This window comes from Trachinotus anak, unplaced genomic scaffold (assembly GCF_046630095.1).
Source record: "Trachinotus anak isolate AG129_WGS33_773 ecotype Australia unplaced genomic scaffold, CSIRO_AGI_Tana_v1 ptg000021l, whole genome shotgun sequence".
Lineage (NCBI taxonomy): Eukaryota > Metazoa > Chordata > Actinopteri > Carangiformes > Carangidae > Trachinotus > Trachinotus anak.
Genome location: NW_027273872.1, coordinates 15,105,444 through 15,125,045, shown reverse-complemented (window position 1 = coordinate 15,125,045; position 19,602 = coordinate 15,105,444). Strand labels below are relative to the sequence as shown.

General features: G+C 41.0%; 1 protein-coding gene across 23 annotated transcripts in view; it reads left to right on the top strand.

The window, feature by feature from the left end:
• LOC139606386 (protocadherin gamma-C5-like) overlaps window positions 1–19,602 on the top strand; it is a 276,343-nt gene that overhangs the window by 67,800 nt on the left and 188,941 nt on the right. For 2 of the 23 annotated variants that reach the window (XM_071458561.1, XM_071458534.1), the window contains exon 1: window positions 1,035–3,452. The exons of 15 other annotated variants lie outside the window; for them this stretch is intronic. In XM_071458561.1, coding sequence (XP_071314662.1) covers window positions 1,050–3,452 — 2,403 coding nt within the window. In that variant the 5' untranslated portion in view covers window positions 1,035–1,049. 6 more of the 23 variants (XM_071458556.1, XM_071458526.1, XM_071458551.1 and 3 more) reach the window with 6 other exon arrangements.

Genomic DNA, 19,602 nt, shown 5'->3' with positions numbered 1-19,602 from the left:
TGTCTTGTATATTTTCACCTGTCAAAGGTTTTAGATTACAGGTTATTGCTAGTGTGTTGTCTTGTCATACCTGTGTGCAATTTTAACAATTAACATCCGTGCTGTGTATTACAGTTATACATTTCTCTGAAGTCAAATAACAAGGAAAAGTCTCATTGAAATGGTTGAGTGTTGTTTGGAGTCGTTGAGTAGCGTGACATTATTGTAAGCGTGTCTCATTAACTGTTCACTTTCATTTACAGTTTGAATTGTTTATCTATGTGATGGAAGTTTATTAGACCTATTCTGTCTTCAATGTAACATAATAGCTGAAGTCAGTGACAGATTTTTCTCTAGGAGTGCAACATTAAATGCATTATGTCATGCTGCTCTGTTTGTAATGTTTGTATGCAACACGTATCTTTAATTAGAGACTGTTACGTAATTGAAGTTGAAGCTGACGGCAGATTATTGTATGATCTATGACAAACGTGTTGAATTCTCATTCTTTAGAAAGTGAGAGAGACATGAGTTTCTAATCGATCGTGACACATGTATCTTGCATTGCTAAAGAACACGATTTGTGGTCCACTGTTACTTAACATTTGGGGAGTGTTTTACTGGTATCATTTATAAGACGCTTTGGGTGGATATTTTTCAGGTAGAGACACACCCTTGTTTATAGTTCCTAATAAAGTGAAAGGGAGCATCCCATTTTAGTGAAATAAAAAAAAAAACTTGTGCGGTTTATCATACTTTACAACGTCTCATTACAATAAGCTCTATTTTGAAGATTATTGCCAAACAATCTGATAATGTATTAAGAACATTTGCATCGCTTGTGGAAAACTGCTATAATACGTTTGTACTCACGGTGTCAGTATAGACCAACTATGGAGTCGAATGCTTAGCTTGCTTTGCACACCACCCATAATTGGGATCGACCAGCCCTGTGTCCCTACAGCCTTCAACAAAGACGGCAAATGCTCTGAAGGCACATATACTGACCGAATAACGTATTTTTAAGGCTTGAAACTATCGTGTTTCCATTTGTGTATCGCTGTTTCAGGATGATGCATAGACAGCGCTTTCTACAGAGCTGGGGCTTTGTGTTTTTCTTTGTTGTGGTGCACGACGCTCACGGAGACCTGAGCTATTCTGTACAGGAGGAGCTGAAGCGTGGATCTGTTATTGGAAATATCGCCAAGGATCTGGGACTGGAGGTGGGCAGACTGTCTGCTCGCAAAGCTCGTGTTGACATGGAGGGAAGCGACAGACAGTATTGTGGGATTAACCTACGAAGCGGGGAGTTATTGGTGGCAGACAGAATAGACAGAGAGGAGCATTGCGGAGAAAAGGCTTCGTGTGTTCTGAAATTCGACTTGCTCTTGGAGAATCCCTTAGAGCTACACCGGCTGTCCCTGCAGGTGCAGGACGTGAACGACAATGCGCCAGTTTTTCCGAAGGATGTTATAAAGCTGGAAATTGGAGAGTTAGCTCCCAAGGGAACGAGATATCGTATTAATGCAGCTCACGATGCAGATATAGGGAAGAATTCAGTCGAAAGCTACATTTTACAACAAAACCCCCACTTTGTGTTCAGTATTCAGACGACAAATGCCGGCAGTAAATATGGTGAATTGGTTTTAGACAAAGAGTTAGACCGAGAGGAGCAGCAGGAAATGAAATTATTGCTCACGGCTGTGGATGGTGGTTCTCCTCAGAGATCCGGGACTGTAGTCATACACGTCATTGTACTTGATGCTAATGATAACGCCCCAGTGTTTACTGAGAACGTATATAGAGCTTCATTACCGGAAAACTCACCTTTGAAAACCAAAGTTATTACTGTAAGTGCGACAGACGCAGACGAAGGTGTCAATGGAGAGGTCACATATGAATTCAGCAGACTCTCTGATAAATCACGAAAGCTTTTTTCACTGGATGAGAAAACAGGAGAAATCAGTGTGACAGGTGACATAGATTATGAAGAGGGATCCAAATATGAAGTGTTTGTTGAGGCCAAAGATGGTTATGGGCTCTCTTCAGAAGCAAAAGTGATTATTGATGTAACTGATGTGAATGACAATGCCCCCGTTATATATTTAAAGTCACTGTCTAACCCCATACCTGAGAACGTGTCACCTGGTACAGAGGTGGGCATCATTAACGTGCAGGACAGAGACTCTGAGAATAACAGACAGGTCCGCTGCTCCATTCAGCAAAATGTCCCTTTTAAGTTGGTTCCTTCTATTAAAAACTATTATTCTCTGGTGACCACAGGACAACTGGACCGTGAAGTAGTGTCTGATTACAACATTACAATCACTGCCACTGACGAGGGCTCTCCACCTCTGTCCTCCTCTAAAAGTGTTGAGTTATCTGTAGCTGACATCAACGACAACCCACCTGTGTTTGAGGAACAGTCGTACAGCGCATATGTGAGTGAAAACAACAAACCTGGCTCCACTTTATGTTCCGTTACTGCTCGGGACCCCGACTGGAGACAAAACGGTACAGTGATTTATTCTGTGTTACCTGGCGAGGTGAACGGTGCCCCGGTGTCCTCCTATCTGTCTGTTAACGGAGACACGGGGGTGATCCACGCTGTGAGGTCGTTTGATTATGAACAGTTCAGGAGCTTTAAAGTGCAGGTGATGGCCAGAGACAACGGTTCTCCTCCACTCAGCAGCAACGTGACCGTGAGTGTCTTCATATCAGATGTTAATGACAACTCTCCTCAGATACTGTACCCCGCCCCGGAGGGCAACTCCTTCATGACCGAGCTGGTCCCCAAAGCTGCACACGGAGGCTCTCTGGTGTCCAAAGTGATCGCGGTGGACGCGGACTCCGGACAGAACGCCTGGCTGTCCTATCATATAGTGAAATCCACTGATCCGGGACTTTTCACTATTGGTCTCCACAGCGGAGAGATCAGGACACAGCGGGACATTTCTGAGTCTGACAGCATGAAACAGACCCTGATTGTGTCAGTGAAAGATAACGGACAGCCCTCTCTCTCTGCCACCTGTTCCATGTATTTACTTATCTCTGATAACTTGGCTGAGGTGCCAGAGCTGAAGGATATTTCTTATGATGAGAAGAACTCCAAACTGACCTCTTACCTGATCATCGCTCTGGTGTCTGTTTCCACCTTTTTTCTGACCTTCATCATCATCATCCTGGGTGTGAGGTTTTGTCGCAGGAGAAAGCCCAGACTGTTGTTTGACGGAGCAGTCGCCATCCCCAGCGCTTATCTCCCTCCTAATTACGCAGATGTTGACGGCACAGGAACTTTACGCAGCACTTACAATTATGACGCCTACCTGACAACAGGTTCTCGAACCAGTGACTTTAAGTTTGTGACATCTTACAATGACAACACACTTCCTGCTGACCAGACTCTGAAGAAAAGTCCATCAGACTTTGCTGAGGCATTTGGAGGTTCTGGTGATTGTGATGCATCTCCTGAGGTAGGGACAAGTGTGACGTGTGCTTTCACTCATTTATACTTATGTCTTAGTGGACAGTACCCTGACAGTAAAGTGTCCTTGCATTTGTTGTCTTTTCTTGAATCGACGATTTTAACAGTATGTCACATTTGTGTGATGAAGTTTCCTTTTTAGATTCACCGCATTTAGAAATTACTTCAACTTTATTTAGCTTTTGTGGTTTTTCATGAAAATACAGAAGAGTTCTTTTATCATACAATGGCGATATTTTGAATTTTCTGAAAAGTTGGTATATCTATTTTGTTGCCTGTATTTTCCCCAGAGCTATACCTTTTGTTCACGCAGTGTCAGTGTCTCTGCCTGTCTTTGAGTAAAGCTGCAGCTTGTTCTTTGTGTCTCTGTCCTTGGTGCTGAATCTTACTTTTGCTCTTGTGCTGTATTTGTTTTCGCAACTTACCCGTTGTCCATGTTTTTACCAACATTTAGAGTTCTTTCTTTCTTTCTTTCTTTCTTTCATTCTTTCTAAATGACTAGATTATGTAATTGCAATAATGTGAATCAAATAAGGTTTTGTCTTTAGGTTTTCATTGTACAAGAATGAACCCAAATCCTGGAAAGTTCGAGTGTTCAGTGAATCTCCAGAGGAGGAGTACCTTGATTCTGACTTGTTGCTCATTTAATAGTGCAAATCAAGCTAATCATAGCGTGCATTTTAGATACAGGTTGTTGTGGGAAGAATGGATATTTATTTATTTATTTTTTTTGTTAAATCAAAATCAGGCAGTCACAGATTTGCAGTTGCACAAAGTATTTGGGAGACTATACGACAGAAATGATCACAGTATAATTCATATGTTTAATTTTTAGTTCCTTTTCGATCCACGTAAAACATTAAAAATGCTGTTTGTTAGCTGTTCAAACCTGGGCAAGTTTGGGGAGATGAAGTGGACGGTTTTACATGCAGCAATAGTGAAAGCTAAGAACTCTGCAGGTCAGAGGGCATCAGTGACAGTGTTACTTGGGCAAAAAGAGTATGGTAGGTTTTGGTTGTTGTGCTAACTCCCTCTTCCTCAGAGGTCAGGGATCTTCAACAAATTATTTTATTTCAAAGGTGGATAGTAATGTTAGGGAAGGCTATGTTTTTTGTGACATGCTTGAGTCTGTGCATCATGTATTTATTTAAAGTCTTTAAATGTTATCTTTGCTGTCTGTCTGTATTATCTGCTGTCCATGTGAAGAGTTTGTTTCTCAGAGTGGGTGTATATTCTAGGGCGCTGGAGTTCAATGTTTGAGTGTGTGTTGGTTTGGTAGATTAGAGTTGGATAAGTGTGTTTTGTGTTTTTAAATAGTGTGGCGAACAATTCTGTCCCTAATAGTCAGTAGACATGCCTTAATTGAGGAGTTTAAAAGTCAAGTATCTATCTCTGAGTAGTTTAATATTTCAGTAAGCCCTTAATTCATCAAGTGCTGCTTTTGAGGAAATTTGTTTGATTTTTCATGATTTGTTTCTGGATTTATGTCTTTGTTTATTCACTATGTTAGACTGTAACAACTTATTTTATTTATGTGTTTTTCAGGTATGAGTTTAGAAGATGTTTAATTTCAGTCAGATTTCTTTGATTTTTACATACTGTTGGAAAATAGCTTGAATGTTTCAACTTAATGAGAGCAACTTACCTTTAATTATAACAGTTACTCTTGCAGCAACAGTTTGTATTGTGTTATGACGATGGGTAAAAATGTTTAACCAATTAATATCAATCCTCTATAATCTTAAAATACCACTTGCAGCTATGTTATTATTATTATTATTATTATTATTATTATTATTATTTGTGCATTCTGTTATTTCTTCATTCGCACTCATGGTGTCGCTATTAGCTAATCTACATGAAACATTTCCACACCACCCTCTGGTGTGAAGACCAATAAAAGGCCAGACTTTGGTTGGGGTTGGTCTTAGGATGGATCCAGAGTAATGGTGGAGTGCTGTCGATTTTCTTTTGTCTGAACTGTACAATCCTTATGCAGTTTTAAATTTAAACGGTGCTGTTTTTCAGTAGTCTACCAGACGCATCGCCATGATGATGCGCCAAATGAGCTGCGTCGTTTTCTTTCTATTGTGGCAAGCCGCGAATGGGGACGTGAGTTATTCCTCTCAGGAGGAAATGAAGCGCGGATCTCACATTGGGAATATAGCGAAGGATCTTAACCTGGATTTGAGTAAACTGTCTTCAAGAAATGCCCGTGTTGATGCCGCGGGGAATCGCAAACGATATTGTGACATCAATCTCAGTTCAGGGGATTTGATTGTTGCCGACAGGATTGACCGAGAGGAGCTTTGTGGCGAAAAGCTGTCATGTGTAATAAAACGCGATCTCGTACTGGAGAATCCCCTGGAACTGCATCCTTTCAGTTTGCACATTCAGGATATTAATGATAACTCACCACAGTTCAACGAAGAATTGATCAATATAGAAATTCAAGAATCCACAGACAGGGGAGCTCGTTTTGTGATAGAGGAGGCGCATGACGCGGATGTAGGACAAAATGCAGTTCAACACTACAGCCTGAAGAAGAACGATAATTTCGTTCTGGCCGCTAATGGAAACACAGTAGAGCTCGTTCTTGATAAAGAGCTTGATCGTGAAAAACAAGAGGAAATTAATTTGGTCCTCACAGCTCTCGATGGTGGCTCCCCTCAGAGATCAGGGACCGTAGTCATACACGTCAGTGTGCTGGATGCTAATGATAACGCCCCAGTGTTTAGCCAGGCCGTTTATAAAGCCAGTCTGTCTGAAAACTCTCCTTTAGATACTGTGGTGGTCACAGTGAGCGCAACTGATGCAGACGAGGGAGTCAATGGAGATGTGACATATGACTTTGGACATGTTTCAGAGGACGTGAAGAAAATTTTTAGTATTGACCGTAAAAACGGCAAAATAAAAGTTAATGGTGCGATTGACTTTGAAACAGTTACATCATATGATTTGCGCATTAAAGCAAAGGATGGTTTAGGATTATCGTCATACACAAAGGTAACTGTTGATATCACCGATGTCAATGACAACATTCCTGTAATCTATGTGAAATCTCTGGCAAATTCAGTCCCGGAAAACGTGTCACCTGGTACAGAGGTGGGCATCATCAATGTGCAGGATGCAGATTCGGATAATAACCAAAAGGTCCGCTGCTCCATTCAGCAAAATGTCCCTTTTAAGTTGGTTCCTTCTATTAAAAACTATTATTCTCTGGTGACCACAGGACAACTGGACCGTGAAGTAGTGTCTGATTACAACATTACAATCACTGCCACTGACGAGGGCTCTCCACCTCTGTCCTCCTCTAAAAGTGTTGAGTTATCTGTAGCTGACATCAACGACAACCCACCTGTGTTTGAGGAACAGTCGTACAGCGCATATGTGAGTGAAAATAACAAACCCGGCTCCACTTTATGCTCCGTTACTGCTCGAGACCCCGACTGGAGACAAAACGGTACAGTGATTTATTCTGTGTTACCTGGTGAGGTGAACGGTGCCCCGGTGTCCTCCTATCTGTCTGTTAACGGAGACACGGGGGTGATCCACGCTGTGAGGTCGTTTGATTATGAACAGTTCAGGAGCTTTAAAGTGCAGGTGATGGCCAGAGACAACGGTTCTCCTCCACTCAGCAGCAACGTGACCGTGAGTGTCTTCATATCAGATGTTAATGACAACTCTCCTCAGATACTGTACCCCGCCCCGGAGGGCAACTCCTTCATGACCGAGCTGGTCCCCAAAGCTGCACACGGAGGCTCTCTGGTGTCCAAAGTGATCGCGGTGGACGCGGACTCCGGACAGAACGCCTGGCTGTCCTATCATATAGTGAAATCCACTGATCCGGGACTTTTCACTATTGGTCTCCACAGCGGAGAGATCAGGACACAGCGGGACATTTCTGAGTCCGACAGCATGAAACAGACCCTTATTGTGTCAGTGAAAGATAACGGACAGCCCTCTCTCTCTGCCACCTGTTCCATGTATTTACTTATCTCTGATAACTTGGCTGAGGTGCCAGAACTGAAGGATATTTCTTATGATGAGAAGAACTCCAAACTGACCTCTTACCTGATCATCGCGTTGGTGTCTGTCTCCACCTTTTTCCTGACCTTCATCATCATCATCCTGGGTGTGAGGTTTTGTAGGAGGAGAAAGCCCAGACTGTTGTTTGACGGAGCAGTCGCCATCCCCAGCGCTTATCTGCCTCCTAATTACGCAGATGTTGACGGCACAGGAACTTTACGCAGCACTTACAATTATGACGCCTACCTGACAACAGGTTCTCGAACCAGTGACTTTAAGTTTGTGACATCTTACAATGACAACACACTTCCTGCTGACCAGACTCTGAAGAAAAGTCCTACTGATTTTGCTGAGGCTTTTGGAGAATTGGAAGGATGTGCAGAGGTATGAAAAGCGTCAATAATCACGAATTGTATTCATACAATCAAAAACAAAGCTCTCTAACATTGTGGTTTTAGCTTCATTGAACTTTCCTGAGTGTCATTTTGTCCGTGGCATTGTACGTAATTGCTCTGTTTGGTCTTTCTGTGTGAGGATTATTATTTTAAAAAACTTTTAATTCAGAAAACTGATTTAGGTTCAACTCTGGCAGGTTTCATTTTAATTGGTCTCATAATTTTTTGGTGTCTGAATATGATTCAAAAATAATTCCTAGTAAATGTTGCTTTTTAACTCATGCTTCCAAGCTATCTATCAAAACATTTGTGTGCAACCCTCATGAACTGCAGTTTTCCTGTCATCACTCTAGTGCCATTGCTAATGACAATGACACTTCTGAATGTTGTCTCTAGTCCCTAACTCGAATAGGTTGTACATCAGACACTCAAGATGTGGCATGAGACTCATTGTTACTGGAAGACGTCATAACATGTTATTATTGATTACATTTGTGGTATTTACAGGTTATTTAAGTAAATCAGAGAGTTCTGGTTGTGATGCTTATTTCACTTGCATTTATATTTAATTATCAGAAATATTATTTATTGTGAGAATCATGTTCTTCATAGATTTGTTACGCTGATGTGGTAGGCACACTTTGAAACTTGTTTATCAGTCAAGCATTTTGTCGGACTTGATCAGTCATTAGTGGTTTGCTATTATTAATGTTGCGTTGCTTGCATAAAAGGTGACACAATGTCATTCTTTTTTTAAAGGTGTAGTTTCTCGTATTGTTTTTACTAAGTGGTTATTAGTTTTAATTACATAAACATTATCAAATATACAGATTCTGTGGCTACTTACATGAAGTACAACTACCTTGTTGACAAAAACAAATACTACATTTACATCACTAATCAGATTAATTGCAACATAGTGTGTGCAGTGTAACTGGTTTTTAATAATCAGATTCAGTATAGGCTACCATATACATAAACTATCAATAGTAAATTATGTCTCTCACAAATCACATAATCATTGTTGAAGAGGAAAGTATGCGTGTGGCCATAATCACCAACACATGTCATATACAGTAGCTGACTTTGTTGCTAAATATTTCTTAAAAGCACTGAGCTTTCAACGCTTGTACTAACTTCATGAGCATATGGGGAAGCAAATTAATTTCTTATCAAGGACCTTTATTATGACAGTCTTTTGTCTTTGTTCTACCAGACTGTATTCTGTATATCTATTCTGTGATTTTTTTTTGAAAGGTGATTTTTTATTTTTTTTTGTGTCTCTAATAAGAAAGACATGATTGCGAGGTGGGCCCTATTTCTGCTTCACACTATGTGATGTAGTAAAATCAAAGTACTGCAATAACTTTAAATCACCATAAAATTTGTACTGGCAACGCATGCAAGTTTGTAGTTGTATACTATTGACATTTTTAAGACCAGGTTTTTCCTCTGAGCAAGTTTTCCAAGGTTTTGATTTTTGCATTGAGTTTCTGTTGGTTGTTTGCAGTTCTTTGTCCAAACATGGAGTGCTAATTGAAGTAGTTTCTTGGTCAAAATTTTAAACATTTTTTTTTTTTGTCTTTGTTTTTAAACTTAATGCATGTATCATACTCTTCCTGGAACCCGAAATATGAAATTGTGTCAACATACCGAAGCTGATTGTAGGATGTCAGATGTTACCCATTTTGTACCCAGGTACAAAAGTCCCATTCAGCCTTCACATTAAAGCGGAAAAGATTAGCCTGCTGGACTGAACATCTGAACAGAATTCTAATCATATAAAATAAAAACTGAGGCAAAGGAGATTTGTCCAGCTATTTACTGTCTTCTTCTTCCCAAACCATCCCTTCCCTTTTCACTCGCACTTTTTCTGGCCTGACCTAAGAATACTTCATGAAAACGCTTGGCTCCCTTCTAATTGTAACAGTTGCTATGGTTACTGGATATCATTTAATCTGCAAATATACTTTTGCTGCTAGGGACATTTTAACTTGGGAATGTAGACCAACTGACAAGAGCCTGCATCAAAAACCTGACCTAATCATACACAACCTTTACTTTTACATCACTGAAGAGAGACTATTGGCACTTTTAAGAAGCCCTTAGGTTAGATAAAATAAAGCTAAGATACCTTTACTTTAAATGCAGATCATATACTTTATTTTACAGTAAGAATATTACAGCAAAAAACTATAAAAAATTGATTCAGTTGTTGTGAATATAGAAATACAACAATTTTTCAACTATCAATTTCCTCTATTCCTTTCTTATCTATTCTAACTGTTCTGCTCACAACCTCCTTGAGGCTGAACGATGAAACAGTCCAAAAATCTCAAAAAATGTTGTTATCAGCTCTTGAAGATATCATTTTATGTCAAAGAGGATTGTCAGCTTCTGAAGTTCCATAGCTGAATCACTCTGGCCCATCAGGTTGTCTTGGCTTAAATCACAAATCTGTCACTTTGGCAGTTGATTCTTTCCAGGAGTCTTTCACTTGTTGAGGTGCTTTGGTTGAGGTGACTCAGCGTCTCCAGGCAGTGGATGAGTGCTCCCTGCTTCTATAACACCTAGGATTGTTATACCCATGTCATCTTCCTTATATGGACATCCTACATTAGATCATTTGTAGTTACCAAATAGACTGAGTGGACCATGGCCAAAAACATCTTCAGTTTTGGTAAATTTCTTAGGTCATGTACTGAATGTCTGGATCATGGTCGCCACAAACTCACAATCTTGCTTTTTTTTTTTTTTTTTAAACCAACAGTAGTTTAATTCAGGTACTTCACATGCCTCCCACCATCTGTGTCTGCTCAGCCTCTTTGATACTTTTACTTATACTTCACCATCCTATAATTACACAAGCATTGGATTAAAAATAATTAACAGTTCATCAAACATCATTCAACAGCAATTTCCAGAATTATTTGTGCTCTCTTTCTCTAATTTTTATCTTTTGATATTTATAACATGTCTGTAAAACAATCATCAACATAATCCTCCCATCAGATTACTTTTAAGAGTTAAATCCATGGCCATACACTGATTCAGCCCATTGTATCTCTTACTACTGTCTTAAATCATATTTCTTTTGAACCATTTACCATTCTTCTCTTGACGGTGTTCTTACCGTTATGGTTTTGGATCTCTTTTTGTAGTTGATAGGTCAAGTAGCCTATTAGTTACATGCAGGTGGAATAGTTGAATACCAGTTCTGGTTCTTTCTGATATTCTGGATTCCCTATGTGCTTGTTGGTATTCTTTCTCTGTGCCTGTGGCCTCCTTTTTGAGCATGTGGTCTTGTTTCTCCATACTGATGCTGCCATGGCATGGCCATCTCAATTTTAGAGGCCTATAAGGCTGCCTAAATCTGGTCTAGAAGAGACTATTAGGCTTCCTGAATCTAATACTGATGTCCATTTTTCTTGTATCTTTGACACAGCCCTTGACAGCCCTGCTGGGTCTTGGCATTTCTAGACCTTATGAATTTAATATACATCTAAGGTATGATGTAAAGTCAAACAAACTTTGATTACAATAAATTACTTCAAACTGTTGCATTAGCTTGATATTACACTGCAGCCAGTCTAATATGTGATGTGATTTTACTACAAATTACTTTAATGCACATGGATAGTTATGTGGCCATAGCAGCTATCTGCAGTTGCGCTACAGTACATTAGACTGCAAATTAGTAATACCTTATTATTTCATTAAAATTATGCTATTTAAGTGTAGTAACTCTTTAAAGACCACCTGAACTGATTTACAAGACTTCTTGTGTATGCAGTTTGCCCATGATATAGTTATTTTAAAAAAGTCTGGCTTGAAGTGCATGCTGTCCTCATACCTTCATGGGAGTCTGGGAGTCTGCACTGACGTAAATGCATGCACAGCATAACTGGTTTCCTGATTGGGACTGGTTGTGGGGACTTTAGGTTGCAAATGTTGTAAACATCAAAGTTAATTCACCTTGTGTTTTATTTGGAATATGTTTAAAGCTGTATAGGCGGAGACGATTTTAACAGTGTTTCTTATGATTTTAAAAAAAATCATTGTTATTGTTGAATTTAACTCACGGTGTCGCTATGCACCATCCTTACAAAGATTTGATTCTTCTAACCTCTGTGGACTGACGTTGTACGCCCATTGACCGGTTTAGATATCACCGCAGTCACGCTGAATTGCTGTTGCTATTCGTGTTATATGGTAAAACTGGTTTTATTGTTTCTTCACCGTCCGGGGAGCTCATCGTTGACTATGGATTCGAAAATGATCTTGTTCCAGCCGTACTGCTTCTGCTTCCTCTTTCTTTTGTGGCATATCGCATATGGAGACATGAGCTATTCTTTTCCAGAGGAGATGAAACGAGGATCAGTTATTGGGAATATAGCCAAGGGTCTCGGGCTAGAAACGGCCGCTCTCTCTAAAAGAAGAGCCCGCATTGACACCGATGGGACTGACAAACGTTACTGTGACATAAACCTGAATAACGGAGAACTGATTGTCGCCGACAGGATTGACCGAGAGGGGCTTTGTGGCGAAAAGGCTTCATGTATCCTAAAACATGAGCTTGTGCTGGAGAATCCTCTTGAACTCCATCGGATTAGTCTACATGTTCAAGATATTAATGATAACTCACCACAGTTTAACGAAGAATTGATCAATATAGAAATCCGAGAGTCGACAGTCAGGGGAGCTCGTTTTGTGATAGAGGAGGCGCATGACGCGGATGTAGGCCAAAATGCAGTTCAACACTACAGCCTGAAGAAGAACGATAATTTCGTTTTGGCCGCTAATGGAAACACAGTAGAGCTCGTTCTTGATAAAGAGCTTGATCGTGAAAAACAAGAGGAAATTAATTTGGTCCTCACAGCTCTCGATGGTGGCTCCCCTCAGAGATCAGGGACCGTAGTCATACACGTCAGTGTGCTGGATGCTAATGATAACGCCCCAGTGTTTAGCCAGGCCGTTTATAAAGCCAGTCTGTCTGAAAACTCTCCTTTAGATACTGTGGTGGTCACAGTGAGCGCAACTGATGCAGACGAGGGAGTCAATGGAGATGTGACATATGACTTTGGACATGTTACTGAAGATGTAAAGAAGATATTTAGTATTGACCGTAAAGTAGGTGAGATAAGAGTAATTGGCGCTGTTGATTACGAAAGTACTAAAACATTTGAAATACGCGTTAAAGCCAAAGATGGGTTAGGACTTTCATCTTATGCTAAGGTAATAATTTCTGTCACTGATGTGAATGACAACGTCCCTGTAGTCAATTTAAAATCACTGACGAATCCCATACCAGAAGACACTCCACCTGGTACAGAGGTGGGCATCATTAACGTGCAGGACAGAGACTCTGAGAATAACAGACAGGTCCGCTGCTCCATTCAGCAAAATGTCCCTTTTAAGTTGGTTCCTTCTATTAAAAACTATTATTCTCTGGTGACCACAGGACAACTGGACCGTGAAGTAGTGTCTGATTACAACATTACAATCACTGCCACTGACGAGGGCTCTCCACCTCTGTCCTCCTCTAAAAGTGTTGAGTTATCTGTAGCTGACATCAACGACAACCCACCTGTGTTTGAGGAACAGTCGTACAGCGCATATGTGAGTGAAAATAACAAACCTGGCTCCACTTTATGTTCCGTTACTGCTCGAGACCCCGACTGGAGACAAAACGGTACAGTGATTTATTCTGTGTTACCTGGTGAGGTGAACGGTGCCCCGGTGTCCTCCTATCTGTCTGTTAACGGAGACACGGGGGTGATCCACGCTGTGAGGTCGTTTGATTATGAACAGTTCAGGAGCTTTAAAGTGCAGGTGATGGCCAGAGACAACGGTTCTCCTCCACTCAGCAGCAACGTGACCGTGAGTGTCTTCATATCAGATGTTAATGACAACTCTCCTCAGATACTGTACCCCGCCCCGGAGGGCAACTCCTTCATGACCGAGCTGGTCCCCAAAGCTGCACACGGAGGCTCTCTGGTGTCCAAAGTGATCGCGGTGGACGCGGACTCCGGACAGAACGCCTGGCTGTCCTATCATATAGTGAAATCCACTGATCCGGGACTTTTCACTATTGGTCTCCACAGCGGAGAGATCAGGACACAGCGGGACATTTCTGAGTCTGACAGCATGAAACAGAACCTTATTGTGTCAGTGAAAGATAACGGACAGCCCTCTCTCTCTGCCACCTGTTCCATGTATTTACTTATCTCTGATAACTTGGCTGAGGTGCCAGAACTGAAGGATATTTCTTATGATGAGAAGAACTCCAAACTGACCTCTTACCTGATCATCGCGTTGGTGTCTGTCTCCACCTTTTTCCTGACCTTCATCATCATCATCCTGGGTGTGAGGTTTTGTCGCAGGAGAAAGCCCAGACTGTTGTTTGACGGAGCAGTCGCCATCCCCAGCGCTTATCTGCCTCCTAATTACGCAGATGTTGACGGCACAGGAACTTTACGCAGCACTTACAATTATGACGCCTACCTGACAACAGGTTCTCGAACCAGTGACTTTAAGTTTGTGACATCTTACAATGACAACACACTTCCTGCTGACCAGACTCTGAAGAAAAGTCCTACTGATTTTGCTGATGCATTCGCAGAATTGGAAGGATGTGCAGAGGTATGAATTCAAATGGCAACAGTTTTGCCGAAAATTAAGAGTCAGTTCAAAACCATTTCCTTTCATACGTTTCATTTCAAATGATTTACATATTTAATACTCATATTTTTCCAAACTCATGAAATATTTTTTTGCGTAAAAATGGATTGCGCTGCGTAATTTTTCTATAGTGTCTGTTTTTTTTTTTTTTTTACCTCTGTCTATCTCTGTCGCTTCCAAGCAGTTGTTATAAAAGGTATTTTAATCAAGTTCAATAGTCTCTTTAAAAGTTTTTTTTAGTTCCTGAAATTTATTTAAATTCAACCCTTGCTTTCATTTCACTATTGTGCTGATCCGATTTTAGGCATATTAGATAAAATTTTGATTAGTTTTCCTTTTAGATGTTACATGAGTCTTGCTAGTTTTACCCTTGTCACATGTGAATACTTATCTGACAGAGGGTGTTTGAATTAGTTTTGGTAATTATATGACTGTTTTCAAGCTCAGCAGATTTATGTCTCTTCAATCACATTTGTCTTCAGCAAAAGTATGCGTTTTATTCCTAAATTTACTGTCATTACAAGCTTCTGCACAAGAGCGGCGCCTTACTGGGGCTGATTTTTCATCTCAAGACCCATTGTTATTGGTCTTTGGTCAGCATAAATTAACTTTATTTTTCGTTTCACATTTTGACATTGCGACATTCATTTTTAAGAGGATTGATCTTGCAGTGTGATGAAAGACATGGTCTTCACTTTTTCACTAATATTATCTCATAACATCTGAAAAAAAAAAAACAATAAGTGCATGCAGTACTTAATTCAATGTATTACTTAGATAGGCATGTTAGTAGCATTAACCTTTACACTACTGATCAGCTGGAGCATAAAGTGTCAAATGTTACTGAGTTTCAGTGATGGCCTTTGGCAGACTCAGCACATACCAGTTACATTTTATGTTTCTCTCAGTGCTAAAGCACATCTTCAGCACAATCTGACGATTATTGTTGGACAGTAAACACTGTCTGAAGCCATGCATGCTATGGTATGTCACTTTCAGGATGTGACTGGTGCAAAACCTTTGTCTCTCTCTCTCTTTCTCTCTCTCTCTCTGTCCGTCCATCTCCACCACTCACTCCTCTCAACAGACAGAAACAAACAAACAAACTCACTTCTTATGCTTTTATGCCTCACCTAATACACCTGCAATCTTGTGCCCCTTTTGTCAGGAGGAATTTCAAACTAAGCTCTCTGTTAGTTATTCATGATGGCTTCCTCTTGATTGACTGTGGCTTGGATTATATCTCATTTGTTGTTGCTTTAGACAGAGGTGCCTGCAGCATGAATACATGTAAACGTTCACTCTGATGTTGCACTTAGGCCCAGGGAACTTATGTTATCATGATATCTAGTAGACTGCTACAGATACCTTAAAAGGTAAATGACTGAAAACCGACATGATGGATGGCATCTCTGGTAGCATGTAGGTCTTTACTTTTGAATCCAGTCTGCTATGCCTTATTAACAGGCATTTATTCAGGCGTCCTGTTGATAGAGTTTTGTTATGGTTGATTTCTTTCTGGTCTGACCACTATTAGTGAAAATACAGATAACACAAATGAAGAGAGAGAGAGAGAGAGAAAAAGTTTCTGTTTTATTTTCAGTTCTTCAATTTGGACTGTAGTGTCTGTCACATGGATTTTTTTTGCAGTGATTGTGCTTGCTCAGTGATATGCTCTTAATGAATGACTTTTATTTCATTCACAACATAGTGATTAATGACTCTTTCATCCAGTCTGTGTTTCAGCTTGATCTTGCGCTGTAAACCAGTAATACATTTTCTTAGGTTGGGACTTGGCAGAATACTAGTCACCTTGTCCATCAAAATACAGTCTGAGGTTTGTACAGGTAATCTTGTTAGCCATGCTCAGAGAATGAGTGATTTTCCCTTTAAGGTCACCAAAATAATTTTTATAGTGTACAGTGATTTTGGTGACAGCTGTTCAGCCTGTTTTTTTGTCTTTTTTTCTGCAGATTAACTGGGAATCTGCCTGCTACTATTATTTATTTAGATTACCTGCATATAGCTATGTTTTGGTGAACCTGAGGCCATGTGACTGTGAGGAAGTCTACATCACAGAACAAAGAAAGGATCCTCACAGTAAAAAAACATGAGGTTAGAAATGTAGCAGTCATGAGTTTATGAATAGAAAAGAGGGCTTTCATAGTAAAAGCATAGCCTAATGTTGATCTCAGTCTGCATTTTAAGCACACTGTAAGACTTGATTGTTGACTTTGCTAGTTTCCTTTTTGTTTCCTGGTTTGATTCCCATGTATAACTGCAGTTGGAAATATTGGTTATACATCACGGTAGATGTCGTGACTGTTTAATATACATATGAACAGCAATTGTAAACAGACTGCAGCTACTTTGAAATGTGGCTTTTGTGTATATTATCAATGTTTTTGTTTAACCTAACTCACGGTGGCGCTATACACCAGGCTTAAGACATTTAAACCGTCTATCCTTTGGTGTGGACACGCATTCTTGTGCTCTTGTATTTTCTCACAATTGCTCTGGAATCGCAGTTGCTCTCCGTCTTATGAGGTTGAATTGTCTTTGTTCGCTTTAATCTTCAACATCTTAATAACTCATCGTTGAATATGGATTCGAAAATGATCTTGTTCCAGCCGTACTGCTTCTGCTTCCTCTTTCTTTTGTGGCATATCGCATATGGAGACATGAGCTATTCTTTTCCAGAGGAGATGAAACGAGGATCGGTTATTGGGAATATAGCCAAGGATGTGGGGCTAGAAACGGCCGCTCTCTCTAAAAGAAGAGCCCGCATTGACACCGATGGGACTGACAAACGTTACTGTGACATAAACCTGAATAACGGAGAACTGATTGTCGCCGACAGGATTGACCGAGAGGGGCTTTGTGGCGAAAAGGCTTCATGTATCCTAAAACATGAGCTTGTGCTGGAGAATCCTCTTGAACTCCATCGGATTAGTCTACATGTTCAAGACATTAATGATAACTCACCACGGTTTAATGACGGCTCGATCGATTTAGAAATTCAAGAATCCACAGACAGGGGAGCTCGTTTTGTGATAGAGGAGGCGCATGACGCGGATGTAGGACAAAATGCAGTTCAACACTACAGCCTGAAGAAGAACGATAATTTCGTTTTGGCCGCTAATGGAAACACAGTAGAGCTCGTCCTTGATAAAGAGCTTGATCGTGAAAAACAAGAGGAAATTAATTTGGTCCTCACAGCTCTCGATGGTGGCTCCCCTCAGAGATCAGGGACCGTAGTCATACACGTCAGTGTGCTGGATGCTAATGATAACGCCCCAGTGTTTAGCCAGGCCGTTTATAAAGCCAGTCTGTCTGAAAACTCTCCTTTAGATACTGTGGTGGTCACAGTGAGCGCAACTGATGCAGACGAGGGAGTCAATGGAGATGTGACTTATGACTTTGGACATGTTACTGAAGATGTAAAGAAGATATTTAGTATTGACCGTAAAGTAGGTGAGATAAGAGTAATTGGCGCTGTTGATTACGAAAGTACTAAAACATTTGAAATACGCGTTAAAGCCAAAGATGGGTTAGGACTTTCATCTTATGCTAAGGTAATAATTTCTGTCACTGATGTGAATGACAACGTCCCTGTAGTCAATTTAAAATCACTGACGAATCCCATACCAGAAGACACTCCACCTGGTACAGAGGTGGGCATCATTAACGTGCAGGACAGAGACTCTGAGAATAACAGACAGGTCCGCTGCTCCATTCAGCAAAATGTCCCTTTTAAGTTGGTTCCTTCTATTAAAAACTATTATTCTCTGGTGACCACAGGACAACTGGACCGTGAAGTAGTGTCTGATTACAACATTACAATCACTGCCACTGACGAGGGCTCTCCACCTCTGTCCTCCTCTAAAACAGTTGAGTTATCTGTAGCTGACATCAACGACAACCCACCTGTGTTTGAGGAACAGTCGTACAGCGCATATGTGAGTGAAAATAACAAACCTGGCTCCACTTTATGTTCCGTTACTGCTCGGGACCCCGACTGGAGACAAAACGGTACAGTGATTTATTCTGTGTTACCTGGTGAGGTGAACGGTGCCCCGGTGTCCTCCTATCTGTCTGTTAACGGAGACACGGGGGTGATCCACGCTGTGAGGTCGTTTGATTATGAACAGTTCAGGAGCTTTAAAGTGCAGGTGATGGCCAGAGACAACGGTTCTCCTCCACTCAGCAGCAACGTGACCGTGAGTGTCTTCATATCAGATGTTAATGACAACTCTCCTCAGATACTGTACCCCGCCCCGGAGGGCAACTCCTTCATGACCGAGCTGGTCCCCAAAGCTGCACACGGAGGCTCTCTGGTGTCCAAAGTGATCGCGGTGGACGCGGACTCCGGACAGAACGCCTGGCTGTCCTATCATATAGTGAAATCCACTGATCCGGGACTTTTCACTATTGGTCTCCACAGCGGAGAGATCAGGACACAGCGGGACATTTCTGAGTCTGACAGCATGAAACAGAACCTTATTGTGTCAGTGAAAGATAACGGACAGCCCTCTCTCTCTGCCACCTGTTCCATGTATTTACTTATCTCTGATAACTTGGCTGAGGTGCCAGAACTGAAGGATATTTCTTATGATGAGAAGACCTCCAAACTGACCTCTTACCTGATCATCGCGTTGGTGTCTGTCTCCACCTTTTTCCTGACCTTCATCATCATCATCCTGGGTGTGAGGTTTTGTAGGAGGAGAAAGCCCAGACTGTTGTTTGACGGAGCAGTCGCCATCCCCAGCGCTTATCTGCCTCCTAATTACGCAGATGTTGACGGCACAGGAACTTTACGCAGCACCTACAATTATGACGCCTACCTGACAACAGGTTCTCGAACCAGTGACTTTAAGTTTGTGACATCTTACAATGACAACACACTTCCTGCTGACCAGACTCTGAAGAAGAGTCCTACTGATTTTGCTGATGTGTTTGGGGACGTTAATGATTCCCCTGAGGTAGGGATATGTTTTCTATCATCTGTCCCAGTTGTGTAAAAATTTTCATTAT